Raw genomic sequence first — 17,429 nt, 5'->3', positions numbered from 1 at the left:
TCTCACCTCGCCCCACCAGCGAGTAGGCTGGGGGTGCACAAGGAGTTGGACACAACTGGCAGAGCTGACCCCAATGACCAAAGGCATATCCCGTACCATATGACGTCATGCTCAGTATATAAAGCTGAGGGAAGAAGGAGGAAGGTGGGGACATCCAGAGTGATGGCGTTTGTCTTCCCAAGTCACCGTTACGCGTGATGGAGCCCTGCTTTCCTGGAGATGGCTGAACACCTGCCTGCCCATGGGAAGTGGGGAATGAATTCCTTGGTTTGCTTTGCTTGCGTGTGCAGCTTTCGCTTTACTTATTAAATTATCTCCCACATGAAAGAAATTTTCCATTATTCCAGGATCTCCAAGATGTAAGAAGCACATATCCCACTCACTCCAAAACAGGATCTGTCAACAAAACTCAGCATCCAGATTCTCAACTGCTCTCAGTAAAAGGGGAGGTATACAAAATTAAGGGGAATTATATAAAAATAAAAGGGATGTCTACAAAATAGAGCTATTAAATTATGCCATAAGGAACATCACATGTACCACTTTGTCATCTTACTGCCACTCACAACAAATCCTTTTTTTTTCCAGCTCAATAGTTCAAAAGGAAGGGCCTCTGTTTCAGAATTTGCTTGCAACAGAATAAGCAGAATCCTGATTGTAGCAAATACTACAACAGTACACAGAGTGAATATCATAAAAGAGCAACATCAAGACCACTAATCAATACAGTAACTTTTTAATAAATAGTGACTTTTTTTTCATACGTAGGTGGCTAAATCCTTTCCAAACTGTCCTCTTTCAATGGCTTGGTTCCCTTCTTTCAGCTGGTGTTCCTAAACAAAATACCCATGCTACAAGTGAAGAGTCCTTAGCTAAGTTACAGATATCATGAAATAAGGCTTTTTTTCCAATTGTTTAGGTCATCATCAGTAAAACAAATTGCTCCGAATTTTCAACCCCTGCTCCCCAAACAACCTATATTGTCCAAAGTTTTCTAATTCAACCCAAAAGAAGGAAGATAACTAGAGTACTCTAAAGGAGACAAGGGAACCTTTGCCTAGCCAAAATTAACTTAATCTGAGAGTAAACACCTATTAAATGAAAGTCAGAATGAGAGCCTGAAGACCCAGCAAATTGTTTTGTTGAAATGAAGACGACTGACGGTATTATGTTTCAAGGCTTCTCAAACAAACATGTTTTAATCCATTGCATGTATTTGTCCCATGCACGTACAAGGCCACGAGACAAGAGCCAAATCAAAGAGTCATCAAGACGTGTCATACAACTGGCAGGGTGAGCATGCTCCAAAGGCCCCGAATTAATCAAAAGGAGTCTGGCTAGGAATATTTATACACAAGCATTGTGCTCAAAGCTTCAAGAGAATGTTATTTAAAACATTCTTTTCAAGATATCTTGAGGGGAAAAAATGGGTCTTCTCTCTGGAAGAAGGGAAGGTATACGTAAAAAGGATTAAAACGCTTACTTTTTGCCCATGCATGACAAGGAATGATGATATTCATTTGAAAAGTTAGCATGGCAATTTTGCTAGCCATTCAATAAAAAGGGAGTAGCAAGAACAAATTGGTTAATAAATGAGGGAGGAGAGAGGAGAGTATTATGCAGTGAATCTATAAAAATGAACTCAATTTGAATTCAACCAAAAGAACAAATTGATGGAGCAGCAGGCTTTGTAAAGCACTAGATCTTAATCTGGATGCTGAGATAACACAGTGATTAATTTTGCTTCTGTCAAATATCTTGGGTTTTGCTATATGAGAATTAAAAAAAAGCATGCTTTTAAATGCTGTTTGACTATCAAAACACATTCCTCTCACCATTCAAAAAGAAATTTTAAAGAGAATAAATGCTCACTGTATGTACTTTACTTGCCTTCAAAATTTTCTATTTTTACTGTGTTTTTCCATTCTGTCAAAATCTGACATAGAGGGGAAAAAAAACAATTAACCATTATGTATAAAAATTTTTAAAAATATACATCTATAACCTGTTGCCAAGTGAAAAACTGAAGGAAGGAAGAAGTTATTTGTATTGTTCTACTGAGACATATCTTTTAAATGTCAGAATGGATGTTGTAAAGGGAAAGGAGAGATACAGGTAAGCAACTTCTTATTCTAGTTCACAGACACTTAATGGCAGTTTCAGAGACGAAATAAAACATTTGTTTAACAGTTCACATGACAGAGATCGTACTGGGATTACAACCTACAGCACAAATAGTACCATCACCCACAGGTTATTTTAAATTATTTTTACTGTTTAACTATATCAAGGGGGGAGAAAATTGTTCACTCTTATTAATAATGTAATTTTAGACATGCAAATGGGTCTTCACCATTTTCGCAAGGCACGTATATTTGTCCAGATAAGAAAACCATTCATGATTTGCAAATATCTGGTAGGAAGTTCCATTTCTTGCATTGCTGGGAAAAAACATTCTTGATCTCTATTCACATAGCAACAGCTTCTTTTTCATACAGTAGAGTTTCACATCATCTATTTAACACGCCAGAAAAGACAGAAAGCCAGATTCCTATCCTAAACACTTTACCGCTGAAGTAGAAATGCCAGAAAGAGAGGGAGAGAGAGTCAGTGAGAGAAGAAATGCGTGCCAGGAGAGACATAAGCCATATCCATGATATTATGTTTATTCAAACAAAGATGAGCACGTACAGTGCAATGGAGTTTAATATTTGCAAAATGTAAATGACTTCTTCACTGTATCCTGCTTCCTTCTCTAAAAAGCAACCAAACTCCTCTTCCCCAAAACAAAACCAAACAAAAAAAGAGAGCTAGATCACATTCTCAATATTAAAAAATAACTTCTTCCTCCATTCTGGTCTTTTATCCTGTCCTCTACAACAGAAACAACCAAAACCACATTACTTTTGCCTGCATCACAAGAGTAGTAATGCAAGAAGACTATTTGATGCACCAAAATTGTTATTTCTAAACTGTAAGAACAGCAGCACATGGCAAAAAAGAACAATGTACATAAACCCAAAAAAGATCTCATGAGTAAATCTCCAAAAATTTCTACTGTCAAGATTTCAAGAGAAAGTCTGTCTAAATTATAAAACTGAAGAACAAGAGACAAAAGAACTGTCACTAAATTTAATTTTGTACCATGCAGTTTCCAAACCTTAAGACTAATTTTCAAATACGAGTCTTTAATATTTTTACTATCATAAATTGTAAATTATAGTCACCAATCATACTGTACTTTTCAGAAACAGCTTGGCCCTCCCTACAGTAAGCAATCATGTTTTGCCTCAGGCTATGTAGTTTACTTCAAATTATTTCAGAATCATCTAAAAAGATTCATTTTTCTATTAAAATGATGAATGAGCTAAATGAGGTATGTAATAAATACTGTAGGTTTGTAAACAGACTTCTTTTCTCCTGAGAACTAATGCCTTAACTCATTTAGTAATTCTTCCCCCCAGTATTTTCTAGTGAAGTCATCCTTAAAATATGGTTAGCACAGGACTGTTTGGAAAGAGTAGGAAGGGTCAGAATATAATCTGCTTATGGAAAACAGGGGACCTCCTCTTGACAAAACTAATGAATTGAGGACAGGAGAAATAAATGCAAGACTAAAAGGTCATTGCATAGCCCACGTACGTAGTGACTAGGACCAGCCACCCAAGGATGATAAGGAAAACATCTAAACAGTTGAGACACAGAAGAGTGAAACACTCTATTTTAACAATATGTATTCAATTATGACAATAGGTCAAATTCGGTCCTAACGTAACTCAACACGCTTCACCTCTAATAGATCGAGGAATGTATTTTGTCTATTGATTTCAGTGCTCAGAGAAGTAAAAGAAGAATTATACATTTCAAACATGATTTTGCTAGGAAAAAATATCCAATAATCTGATTACCACCTTCACCTAAGGTGCAAAAAGTGCTTTTTAATATAAGGATACTTCTCCCAAATTGATTTTTTGAACACAGAATTTATTAATAGACTTTCTTGTGTAGAAAATAATTAACAAAACAAAACAAAAAACCTCAGCAACAACAGATTTCATTCTCTTACAGGTATTTCAATGAAAACCTGGAACAATACATGGGGAAATATATATAATTGTATTAGTATGGATACAGATTTCTAATGATAGCAATAATCAAATTTTAATGTTATGGTTACAGCACATGAACAGAACAATATTTCTGTGCCTCTTCAAAGGGAAATGAGACTTTAATGTCATTGGCAGCTCAATAAAACCATTTTCTAACATATAGGGTCCTAATGACAGCTCGTTTCAGTCCAGACAGTGAAGCGAATACGTTAACAGTAAACTCCAGGTCATTATAAGGAGATGGAAATACAACAGGTCCTCTGCATTTTGGAGAGCTATTGATTTTGTTTACTCCATATTCTCTACATCTCACCCTGTCTCTCATAATGACTCAAGTGATGGAACGTCAATAAGCTATTTATGGCAAAGCTACCACATTTAAAGACACTCAAGAAGACTATGCCCAACTCAACTATCCACAACTTTTAGATGTGCAGCAAAAATCTCCAATAATAAATACTGGAAAGAACAGGTCTGCTGGCCGAGTAAAATACAATACAAGTATTTGTGGAGCGGTCAGAAGTATGGGGCCTTCAACTTCACCGATCCTTGCTAAAGAGGGCCAAAGCAGTACCAAAATTCTTTATGGCTAGAGTGAAATAAAAGACTTAATTTTTATGAAGACCTCCTTCAAGGAAGATGGGCAGAAAAAATATATACTTGCCATGGCAGGGGGTTGGAACTAGATGATCTTTAAGCTCCCTTCCAACCCAAACTATTCTATGATTCTAAGCGTATGGAATAAATAAGTATTTTTTATCAGCTGCACTGCTACAGGCAATTCTCAATGACAACTTCAAGCACACAGCGCACTTTGTCCTTTGGTGGAAATACTCAGAGATACTTTGCAAATATCACGTCCCAAAACTGACTGTAAGTAAAGCTAAAGGTACAAAACCACCCTTTTTGGTGGCGAGGCCAGTTCAAGAAGTTTTCATTTTCTTCCCCCAACAACTCCCCCTCTATACACAGTTTGCAATTTCCTCAATTCAGCTATTTTTGTAGGCAAGCTATAAAGATGGCTGCGGGCACGTCTGCATTTGAAAAAGGCCTCTAGGATGGATTTGTAATGTATTTGCTTCAATCCACATCATCTGCACCAACACAACAGAAAAGAAGGTGAACTGCAGTGCAGAGATGGAAATAGGTAGAAAAAAAGAGGTGAAAAAATTCTTCATCAGCAAAGCATCCTTACACCTAAGATCGATGTACATCTGACCCTTCAAAATAAGCTAGTTCACATCACTTGCCAGACAGGAGGGGGGGAAAACGAGGAAAAAAAAAAAAAGAAAAAAAAGTAACTTCTCCCAAGTCAGCTCGTTTCAGCATCAAGTATCAACCCCACTGCAATGGGGACAGCAGGATCACACAGCCAGAGATGGGTGAGAAGCCAGAGGAGATGCAAGACCTCAGCGGCTCTTCAGCACACTGAGTCTCACTGGCATTGCTTTTTAAAGACTAGACCAAACGCTGTGGGATAAGGAAAGTTAGGCTATGTCTGAAATACTCCTCAAAGTCAATGACATCTGAAGGCATTACTAAAGGACTCAACAGCAGCTGGATTTATTTCTGCTGAATTAAGCATCAACAGTTGAACAAATCCTCACACTGACTCCACGAGGGATTTCTAGGGCTTTGGTCAGGGTCTGGAAATTCCACTCTAAATTGTAATTTCTACCTTGGTTGGTACAAACATCAAAATTACTGGTTTGTAAACCTCTGGATCTCCCCCAGAATTGTATTTGACGAAGTTGACACCTCATCAGCCACTTTCCAGTCCACTTGTACTGAGGGAGCTTTTCCTAACAGCTTACACAGCACATAAGTAGTTCAGCTATCATTAGCTCATCTATCATCTCCGAGTTTCTTTCAGAGCTTTTATGAATGCCATCCAGGCTTGAAGAGCTGTTATCGGTAAAACAGTCAATTTCCCTTAACGCTTTCTACTGAAAATCCACATCTCAGACCTTGTTTGAGAAGACAAAGTTTTGGCATGGGAACTTTTAGGAGTTCCTCCACTCTGAAGAAATACGTGAAAAAATTAATTCAGGGTGTTTTGCTGCAACGGCCTCATCTCTCCTGCCTGCTGCTCATACCTTCCAATCTTCTCCTGGGTCTATAGTCTTTGGTAGGATCCCTGTGCCATGGTGGGTGGGAGTGTGCATATACACGTGCGTGCGTGCATTAACTTTTATATCTTTTGTTAATTGTTCTTTAAAATTTTTTTGTCATACTTTATGGTTTTGGGGGTTAATTTTTTAACATTTAGCCTAACAAGTGTCACAACTCTCCTCATTCTGCTCAATTCAAAATTATTTCAGATGTTTGTTAAGGATGCCACCCTCCTTTGCCTTACCATGCTGTCCAAGCTCTGCTGACTTCTTTCAGGTTTCTTTTTCTGAGAAGTGGAATATTCTCGCTTAAAGAGATAAACAACTTTCTGTAGTTCTTGGCACCTGCAAAGCTTTTACTCTTTTAGCTGTTCATCTTAGCTTCATTTTACCAAGTTTGTTTGTATGAATAGTTAATGCTAACTTTTGGGTTGTTAACACTGAAAAGTTTCTTCTCTCTGAAGCTATAAGCAGCAGCTGGTGTTAAAAATTGTTTAAGAATAGAAAATATTACTTCAATCTAACAATTTTATGTCGATTTATTAAAACGGAATTAGCAGCCTTTACAAAGAAAAAATAAAATTCTTCCTTTCTAACCATAATTTCTTTTCCTATGCACTACTTAAAGTATTTTGCAGCAGCAAAGGAATTAACGTTGTATATAATGCTACCAACATTTCAGAAACACTTTTTTTCTCCAAAAAGAATCTGGCAGGCCAGATCAAATCTGGGTTATATAAAATATAAACCTACTGTAGCAGGTTACTAGCATGTGAAATTATTCATTCTAGCTGACAAATAGTGCACACAGACAAATCCCCGCCATGTTACGAATTTTATAAATTCAGCTTGGATACATAAAACCAATGAACAACTAGCATAAGCAATGAAGCCAAGGGAATAAAAACTGACCATCTACAGAAAAACCAAGATAACATGTAGAGGGACATGCAAGGAAGGTGAGAATTACTCAATGTTTTAATATTTAGACCCATTTTAAGGACATAAAAACTACTTGCTACTTTGTTATCTTACAGTAAACTTCAAAGAATGACCAAACTATAGTGGAGATGACAAGTTTGCAGTAGTAATAGCAAATGTGCATACTGATTTGCACCAAAGAACCTCAAGATATTTTAAAATTTCACAGATGCAAACAGTAAAATGAACAAAAAGGAGATGACTACACTGGGCTACATAAGTCACTAGCAGAGCTCAGATACCTTGCTTCTCTTCTGATGTGCAATATCTATGCCCTGACGTGCCTAGGCTTCCACAAAAACACATTTTTGGTAGTCAGCTCTAAAACGCCAGGCAGTGATGCCATCGCCATGGAAAGGCAGCGAGTCATGCTGTCCTCCACATGAGGGGACATCCTTACGTAGGATTTTAAGGTGTTTCCTTCATTTCATTAGCTCCATTTGTAGGTTCTTCTTCCAACTTAAAGTGCAACGATACCACACACCTTGAAACAGCACTCCCTGGGCTGATAAGGTTCAACATCAGTTAACAGCAATTCCCAATTGCTTCATGTAGGCAATGCTAACTTGAATATTCTAGAGTAAGTAAAAATTAACAATAAAATTGACATAATGGTTAAATAAACCAGTTTGATATCCTTAATAAGAAATCTCTCAAGCTTTTGGCTGATGAGAAAGGCATCATGTGCTTCTCAAAAGCATAGTGCTAACTACAGTAGTAAGTGAAAGATGCAAACCTCCTGGTAATTATGCAAATAATATTCGCCATTATAAATCTTCAGCTCCTCGTCAGGTTGAGGCCACAAACCCCTTATCTCTCCTGCACAATATTAAGAATCCAAGGGTTTAAGGCATAAGACTAAGGCTGTGCATTGGTCATAATTCCTCTCCATCTTCCTTTGTTCTCATACTTTAAAATGACAAAATATTAAACAATTGTTTACCTACTGTAATCATTCTTCAGCAATAACATTACTATAGAGGTGAAAAAGCTTTGGGAAATGTCTGTAAAAGATACTAATACTCAAATGTACTTAGGTGACATTTGTTTGGTTTTAAATGGTGACTTGGAAAAACAACACTGGCAATAGATTTTTACTTACCTCGCACAGATGAAGCTATTGCTTATTGAAGTGATTGGTTTACTATGTTACCAACCAATAAACCTTTAGAAAGCTTTGATTTTATTTCAGAGGGCCAAACAAATATTTATATAGTTGCTGACATAAGTAATCCCATTTATTTTAACAGAAATGCCTACATAAGTATTTTAATTTTTTTTCTTGAAAATACCAATGTATTTACTATTTAAGTAATTTAAAAAACAAAAAAGATGGCCTATTCATACCTCAGAGAATAACAATTATTGTTACAAAGAACAGCCAATATAGACTCAATACCAACTCAATAGCAACCACTATATATAAGAAGTTATAAATCTGCCAGACATTTGAAACAGACTGAAATATATAGTGTCAGTTTTCAGAGGAAAAGAGCCAGCCATATTTTATAACTTCCTCATCAGGAGGTTTTTATACATCAGTTCTAATGAAATATGATTCTTTGATACAGAATTTTTCAGTAAGTGGTTCCAAGGTTTGAAACAATCCTCAAAAGTTAGGCTATTTGTTGCTGTTTTCTAGCACTTAAGAGACTTCAAAAACGATACTTTTTGAATTCTCATTGCTAGCCAGATTTCTTGCCTGGAAATATTATGGATTTCCTTTAAATGTGAAGTAATTAATTTCTAAAAAAGTTCTCTTGTATTCTGTAACTTCTTCACATAGAATAACCAAATTTAATAAAAAGACCTAGCCTATCATATTGCTTTTAAACCCTCTCAAAAAAAGACGTTTAATATTATCTACACACATAAGAAAACATATTATATTTGCAACCTTCAGAAAGTTTCAGCTCTTTCTAATCAGCTATTCTTAAGACAGAGATACTTGACCCCCAAAAAAAGAAATAAAATTAAAATGACATAATATTAAGTGGTAATAAAGAAACAAAAAAATAACAAGAGATCTGCTTTCCTCTTCTACCAACAGTTTGAAACAAGTCTGAAGACATGGTTGGTTGAAAAAACTGAGACTTCAAGAAAAATTTCTGAACTTACAAAACGCTGTGCCTTCTGACGCTCCTCTTCTGTCGCAGCTCTCTCTCGAAGAATGGCTCGAGTCAAATGTTCATTTGAAGAAATCCTTTCTCGTTCCAGAAGTTTGCCAAACTCATCACGTACGTACATTTGCTCTTGTTTCAATCTACAGAAGGTGGAGGGAAACTTAGATTGAAGGTATGTTTTCCAAATGTAGTTTAAGAGGACACAGGCACAGTCACTTTAAAAGCAGTCACTGTAATACATTATTACCGGCTTCTCAAGACACATAAATACGAATATTCGCTAAAAATTCCAGAAGTTTCTTTCATATTGAAGTGTCAAAATCAGAATACACAAAAGCTACAAGCCTTACTATCACTGTTCATTAAATCATACAAAATACAAATCAATTCAAGAGCTTTATGAAAATATATCTTTAAGTAACAGAATATGCACGGAGCTCGGTTGGTTCGTTGGTCGGTTGGTTTTGTTCTGTTTTTAAGGAAGCCTTTTTCCAGGAAAATCCTTCTCCCCACCAGCTGGTGGGCAACCAATTTCCAGCTAAAAGCTCCATTCTTTTCTGCAATGGGGTAATGCTTTCCCATCTCTGGTCACACCATAAACCTAAATACTGCAGCTATTTACCAAGCTGCAAAAAGACCAAACAACCGTAATAAACCTTTCCCAGCAATTTGAGAAGATGAGATGAAAATTGCTATTGAACTTGTTGCAACAGAGTTAATAAAGGCAACTCCAGTCCCAGAAAATTCTCACCATTTATATGTCACAAACCATAAATACATTTGAAATCTTCACTATAGCACTTCATATAAGCACATCGTATCTAATTTTCATGAAAATACATAGATATAAATTGCTTAGCTAATAAAACTTATCTGTTGCATGTATGTTGTGACACTGAACACAGAGTCAGCATTAGGGAACTCAGAACAGTAATGGCAGTATAAAACACCGGTTTTCAAATAGATTTTTGAAAGAGTGATGGAGAGGAAGCTTAAGTATTCTCAGTGCATTTATACGTTGTCAAGGGAGCTTCAGAGAACAAATCATAATGAGTAGGGTCACTTTGTAAAAGGTACTAGCATTACAGTACATTAGATTCTTCCCCAGGGAAAATATTTAAGTGAGGTGGGGAGGAAAAAAGACAATTACAAGATGTATTACTTCTGTGCTCAGACACAACCCTCTGAAATGCAGCAACCAACTGGGAATCTTTATAAAAAGTTTATTAAGCAGCATCTTCAATTACTCTAGCAAAAAAAGTCAGATTATGCAGGCATGGACCAAATTCCATTAAGTGATTTCCCAAGGTCCCCCAAATTATTCGAGCAGCATTGATATAACAAATCCTTCACACAATCAATGGCGCAGTCAAAACACGCTGGTTGTCTTTTCGATTAGAGAAATCATGTTTTGTCTAAAAAGAAAAAAAAGTGTCAAAATAGAAGTCTCAGCAGCTTTTGCTTGTGAGAGACAGCAGAGAAAGCATTTAGCATTTCCAGAGACTGAAGTAAGCTCCTTCCTCACCCTTTCTGGATTTTACTTCCCACAAGTGGTTTCCCCCTAAAAATGTCTCTTGTTTATGCATACTGTACCTAGCAGAGTAATTAAAGTACAGGAAATCAGACAAGAAAAAGGCTGCCAGAGGTTTCCACGTTATAAACTCTCCAAAATTTAAAAAACCCACCAAAACACACTGAGATGTTTAGATCTAATTCTTGACACATTATTTCTGTATTTGACACGACTAACACTCAGTCTTCTTGAGTCTTCTCCTTCTTGCACCTAGAATTATGAACCTTTGTCGAGGTCTCCTCTCAACCTCTCTTAGAAAAAGAAGAAAGTCGGTTTTCCTAACACTGAAAAATAACGGGCTCCTAATGTCAAGATAAACCCTTTGATGGCTTAACCTGACTGCTGTTACATTCAGCTTCCCCGCTAGGTAGGCTACAGAGGGACAGGATGTTCTTTTCTACTTTTGCCAAAACTCCGCGTGTCCTTTGCTGCAAACTTGCTACAAGACGATGACCCAGAATCTCGTCTACATTCACGAGTCATCTGACTCTCCACCCTACAGCGAGTCGTTAAAAAGCTCTTCATCAGAAGAGCGGACATCCCACGGAATTAGCAGACAATGACACAGCTGTGCGTACGGCCACACCAGTGACAGAAGGGATGGCTATATAACACTGCTTTCCCACAAGCAGAGAACTCAGGGCAAGACTTGCTATTTCGACCTTAACCAGCCCATTTAAAATTAGTCCAAGTATCTCACTATTACCTTCTAGCCATCCCAGTTTCGAGTATCTTCTTGGCCATGAGCAGCTGTATCCTACCACAGAAAGACAGGAAAGGATGGGGATAGGACACCCAAAACTGGCACCTGACAAAGTAATCCTACACCTGATCCTACAAGTTACTGTTTTACAAGCACACCATGTGATTCTGTGCCATCCTTTTTGGCAATCATATTGCCCTGTCATTGCCAAACCGATTTCCCAAGGAACTTCCATCACAACAGAGTAACTCACAGGAGCATAGGGAAAGCCTCTCACTTCCAACTCCCACCTTTGGTAATAATGTATTATATGTTTTTAACAAATTACTATCCGCCCACCTCCTTTTCCCCCACTCCACATGTAAGAAGATCTTACTAAACAGTTAAGCAATATGTTCTTTCCCAATATATGAAGATGAAAAACAGTATTTAAAACTAGTTTGCTCATTAATAGCAATACCAATAATGATGTGAAATATTTGCATCAAAAATGGAAAGACTTCATTGATGTTGTTTGTAACAGTTCATCCAAATTCCGTTTTACTAGTTACAGACAACCCTTCTTCCTTAAAGTGGGATTTCTTGATGACTTCAAAAATGCATTTATAATGGTGTAAAAGTCAGCATAAATACCTTAATGCAAAACTGGAAGCATTTACTGGGTCATCAGATAGTTAACGGTTTTGCAGCTAAGCAGTAACGCCTTGCATAAATTGACCAACTTCATCCAAAACAACCACCAAAAAAACCAACCTAAAACCACCACCACAACCCTCCTCACAAAAAACCCCACAAAGAAACAGCCAAACCTTACGGCTCTCCCTATTCCACTTGCAAGGCTGAGGCAGAAGTTCAATTTCTGGAGATGTAGGAATGTTCTTGTGTAAATCTCCAAACTCGATTTACACTTGCCCCATTCAAACACCTTCATTTTGGGGACAGACCATTTTAAGAGAACAGCCTTGCCCGTTGTCCCATCTTTAATTTTTCATTTAAAGAAAATCCACATTTTCAGGCTTCTATAAGAAATGTTGTTTCCCTGCTCATCAGCTCCTCCCAGCAGCTGTTGCAGAACTACCTGCTCCATTTCCAGAGGATTTCACTTTGGTGATTAACTAGTATTTCCCAGGTTTTTTTACTCCCCAAAATATTCGTTAGTTTGTTAGCAGAAGTATTTGCATTTTCATACCACTTACCAGTCAGTAGGAGTCAGTCATTTATTTCCTCACGTATGACACCTTAACCTTTCTTTTGCAACAGTATCATTAAAGTTTGTAGCAAATGCATCTTTCAGAAATAAAAATATTAACATTAATTTCAAGATTGCTTTCTGAGAAATCCCATTACTAACCACCTTCCAGACTAATAATCTCCAGTCATCATTTCCAACAAATCTCCACCTTCTCCAATTTAACCAGTAATTTTCTAAAGATGCCAAGTCGTTTAGCAGACATTGACAAGAACAGGCCTGTAGTGTTTCTGTCGGTTTAAAGTAGGTAGGTTCTTATGTTGGGGGAATCAAAGTATTTATTCTCTGCTGCTGTTTTCCATTAGCAAATATGCATTTTGTCTCTTATTTTCCCCCCTCTTCTATGTCAGCAACAGAACTTCTCTTCAAGATTTGTTACACCTCTGCCACTAATTTTACTTCAACTGTTCCAGAGCTGTCTGGATTGCCTTCTACTTCCCCAGAGAGATCTTTCATTGGTAAATGAAAAAAACCCCAAAACAAAAAAACAAAAAAAGAAAAAACTACCAACATAACAAAACAAAACAAAAGATCTATTACATTTAAAACATACCAGAGTAAAGCAAATGAAAACTTCCACTTGACTTTTAGCAATTCTCATTTTGACTTCTTGGCTTCCTTTGGCTCCATGACTTTTGGCATAAAGCTTTCTTTGCTGATCCGTATGTCTGCACATCCATCTGCCTTGCGGACCTTTTGATCAACTGCAATCCTTTTCGAAGACAGCAACACTTGGAGCTCTTTCCTACATGACTTTTCTTCTTGTCTGGCTCTAAAATACTAGAGAGTTTTCACAGCTTTGTCTCTTTGATTCTTCGAATTTGTCCTTGAATTTCCAACTTTTCTCTACATTCCTCCTCCTCTCCTCTCCATGAAGAGTTTATCAGCTCCTCCTGTCAATTGGCTTACCTAGATGCCTCCTATTATCAAGACCTTTGATGTCACAAAGCAATTCTGCAATTCATGAGCTCATCTCCAAAAGCAAACACTTGCTCTTTCACTAGAGGATAGCTGCAAGCCAAAGTAGTTCCCTGCCTTTCTGCGTCGATAAGCTCAAAGGTTTGGCAACATCTGTGTATCCAGCTTTGCCAACGTGTTTAGTAGTTTTATTAAACTTCTCGATCAAGACACTCAGGTCACCTCAGTCACAGAAAGCTGTACAGCAAACATTTTTACTTTTTTCCTTTTCTTCCTTGCCTGGCATTCTATCATAAAAGAAATTTTTACTATTTCATGATCAAATTTTATACAATTTAGGCCAAAAAAGTACTAGTTTTATGTTCTTCAAAAACATCCAAGACTGCCTTGCTCACAGCAGCACCTTAAAGCAAAAATTTAAAGTCATTCCTATCTACTCTAATATTCATTCGTGTAATCAGGAATGTATCTCATCGTACCTATAGAACAAAACATAACTAGTTAAATTCCTGAAGCACCCACTAGACTTCTTCATTTAAGGCAACTTTTAGTCACAAAGAAGTCCTAAATACCCATCTCAACTGATTTAAATTCACCAGAGTTTTAACAAAAGAAGTAGGATTTTGAAGTAATTTTCATTTATTTGAGTTACATAATTGGGTGCCTTGTAGGAGCTTAATGAAACAAACACAAGGCAGATACGTGCTGATCTCAAACATTTGCTTGCATCGACTTACAGTAGTTTTCTTCCTTGACATTACAAATTCATTTTACTGGCATTCAGCATGTACTGCTGCTGAATAAAGGCAAACATCAGCTAAATCTACAGTAATAAATTATATTATTATCTAGCCAAAAATAAAAAAAAAAGATAGGTGCACATCTGCAATTTATAAGGAGTTAAATAGCACAACTTGTCAGTACAGTCCACTACTGCAAGAATTCCACATAAATAGACCACGTAAAATGACATTTTTAATTACAACAAATATAAAGGCTCAATATAATGGTTCTCACGCTTAAGCACAAAGCTCTAGTTAACAGACAAAAGACATTATGTGTTACACTGATCATTTATACAGAAAGAAAGAAAATGCTTTAAAAACGTGCTGAAACAGCAGAGAAGGCTGCTGGCTATACATTTTTCTACACAGTTGATGGTTTGAATAAAAAACTTCTAAATAATTATGAAATACTGTTTCAAGAAGTGTACGGCTATTTAGTTACAGTAGCTGATTTAATGAAATAAAGTATGCAATGCTATCACTTTTCCGTAGCGCTATTTGAAAATACACATAAAGCATTAACAAGCACCTCTACATACTAAAGATTAACACTTCACAGTATCTCATGCTCTCAACTGTTTTATAGCATACAGTCATACACAGAAAGCAACAATTCCTGCCTTTCTACAACATTGTCTTTTAGGATTTGAATGCTCTGAGTTAACACTATGAAGAAAATTTATTCTTGCCTGAAACTTGTACTTTTTGTGATTTAGTAAACAAACACCCAACGATTAAGTCACTTATCTTTTTATAACCCCTAAAGCTTCTAACTAACTCCTAAATTCCGCAGCGTAACTTCTTTCACTCAGCCTTTAAATGCTTGATGATTGTCTCTTACTTTATCAAGTAGAAAATGCAGTCCACAGCTCTCACAGAATCACACAACCCTTTAGGCTGGAAAGGACCTTGTGTGATCACTGGTTCAAACACTCTGCTCGGGTAGGGTCAGCCAGAGCAGGTTGCCCAGAAGTGTGTCCAGCTGGGTTTTGAGTATCTCCACAGATAGAGACTTCACAACCTCTTAGGGCAATCTGATACAGTGTTTGAGCACCTTCACAGTGGTTTTTTGTGTTCAGGTGGAATTTCATGTGTTTCAGTACGCGTCCATTGCTTCTTGTCCTAATCCCCAGATCTCCCTGCTTGCTCTTCTTGTAGATGGGAATGACATTTACTTTCTTACCATCTTCAGGAACCTCTTCTGATCACCATGACCTTTCAAAGACAATCAAGAGTGGCCTTGCAATGACATGAGCCAGCTCCTTCAGCACTCATGGGTGCAAGTCATCAGTCCTCACGGAACTTTTCTATGTCCAGTTTAAGTGTTCCTAACCTGACCCTTCTTCACTACGGGTTAAGTCATCTGTGCTGCAGACCAATCCTCTGGTCTCAGGGTCCTGGGATTCCTGAAAGCTGGCCAGTAAAGACAGAGGAAGAGAAAGCAAACGTGGCTTTAGAGTATCTCCACCTTCTCCATTGCCTTTGTCACCAGGGACACACTGCTCCATTTAGCACTTACTCCAGTCTTCCTTTTGCTGTTGATTTTAACACTATACTCTGGTATTCATATCTAAATAGACATCTCCATCTATCCATAGAACTATCTGCTGGTAGATAACTAAAAGTAATTAAGTATTTACATTAAATAAAGCAACAGTAAAAATAACAAACAATACCTTTCATCTTGCTATTTGTGCGAAGACAAAGTTTACAGACTGAAGACGAAACGGTGTGCATAGCTTCCTGAAATTTTTCTTTGAACAATCAAGAACACACAAAGTTCAATTTTTAGCTTGTTCCGTGGTACTTCAACCTGTTCTTATCTTGGAAGCAAGAGTACATCCTTGCAGTCAGTGACTGACATAATTAGCCTATTGGACATACTTCTTGTAATGATGATATACTTCAAAACAACATATCAGCTACCATCCTTGTTCTGGAAATCTGTTTTCAGTACTACTCAAACTTGTGAATATTGAAATTGAAAAATGTATCAGTGCATACCTAGAAAACTTGCTGGGTTTTTTTGTGCTAAGATGCATAGATTCATTTGTTATATATGTTTTAATAAAAGCATGCTCTCCAAGTAGAAAACTTGGCCATCTCCTGAATACAGATATTATAAATATAGCCAATACTTGGGCATTAACACATGGGAGGAAAAAAAAAAACCTTTTGTCAGAAGAAAATAAGTTGCACTGGCTAAAACTGGACACATCTTTGTACCAATAGCCTTCCCAGCACTGCAAACATCCTGCTTATCTCAAAACAAAGAAGAAAAATGCTCTGTCTTAAGCTCTTACTGCCTTTAAAGACTGGACTTCAGAGCTTAGCTAGAGGACAAAAAAATTATTTAATTTCCTTTGTAATGAATACTGAGATGGTTATGAAGCTTACCTATTTGAATAAAAAACTTGAATCCAGATCCCCTCTCAAGAAAATTCCTAGATTCTGGTAATTCCCATCTCACTGGAGACAGCAGCCCATTGGATTCACTCAAAGCAGAGCACCACCACACACATGAAAATTACTGAACACAAGAAGCAGGCTTAAATATATGAAGTTTGGATTTTCCTCAAAAAAAAACCCAACTAGAAGTATGATTGAACATTGCTGTCACCAAAGGAAAAAAAAAAAAAAAATCCAGGAGGAAACTGCAAGAGGCTAGGTAAATCCTGATACATAAATCTTTGGTGGTTGGTGTATCTCAGAACAAATAAAGGCATAATAAGAATTTGGATATTTTTAGTTATCATATTTAGGTTCTACTATAAGACAAATCTTGGACTGTTTTATTCCTGAAGTGCTTTAATCAAAATCATGTTTGCAGTTAAAACTGAACAGAAAACCTACCACATTATTCTCAAGCAACAATCT

General features: G+C 37.0%; 1 protein-coding gene across 1 annotated transcript in view; it reads right to left on the bottom strand.

The window, feature by feature from the left end:
• Nucleotides 1–17,429, bottom strand: part of CHCHD3 (coiled-coil-helix-coiled-coil-helix domain containing 3) — a 160,463-nt gene that overhangs the window by 95,760 nt on the left and 47,274 nt on the right. The window contains exon 4 of the mRNA XM_075757290.1: nucleotides 9,320–9,464. Within this exon, the coding sequence (XP_075613405.1) occupies nucleotides 9,320–9,464 (145 nt within the window). The remainder of the gene's footprint in view (nucleotides 1–9,319; nucleotides 9,465–17,429) is intronic.

Source organism: Balearica regulorum, chromosome 1 (assembly GCF_011004875.1).
Source record: "Balearica regulorum gibbericeps isolate bBalReg1 chromosome 1, bBalReg1.pri, whole genome shotgun sequence".
Lineage (NCBI taxonomy): Eukaryota > Metazoa > Chordata > Aves > Gruiformes > Gruidae > Balearica > Balearica regulorum.
This window is presented reverse-complemented; position numbering and strand designations above follow the sequence as displayed.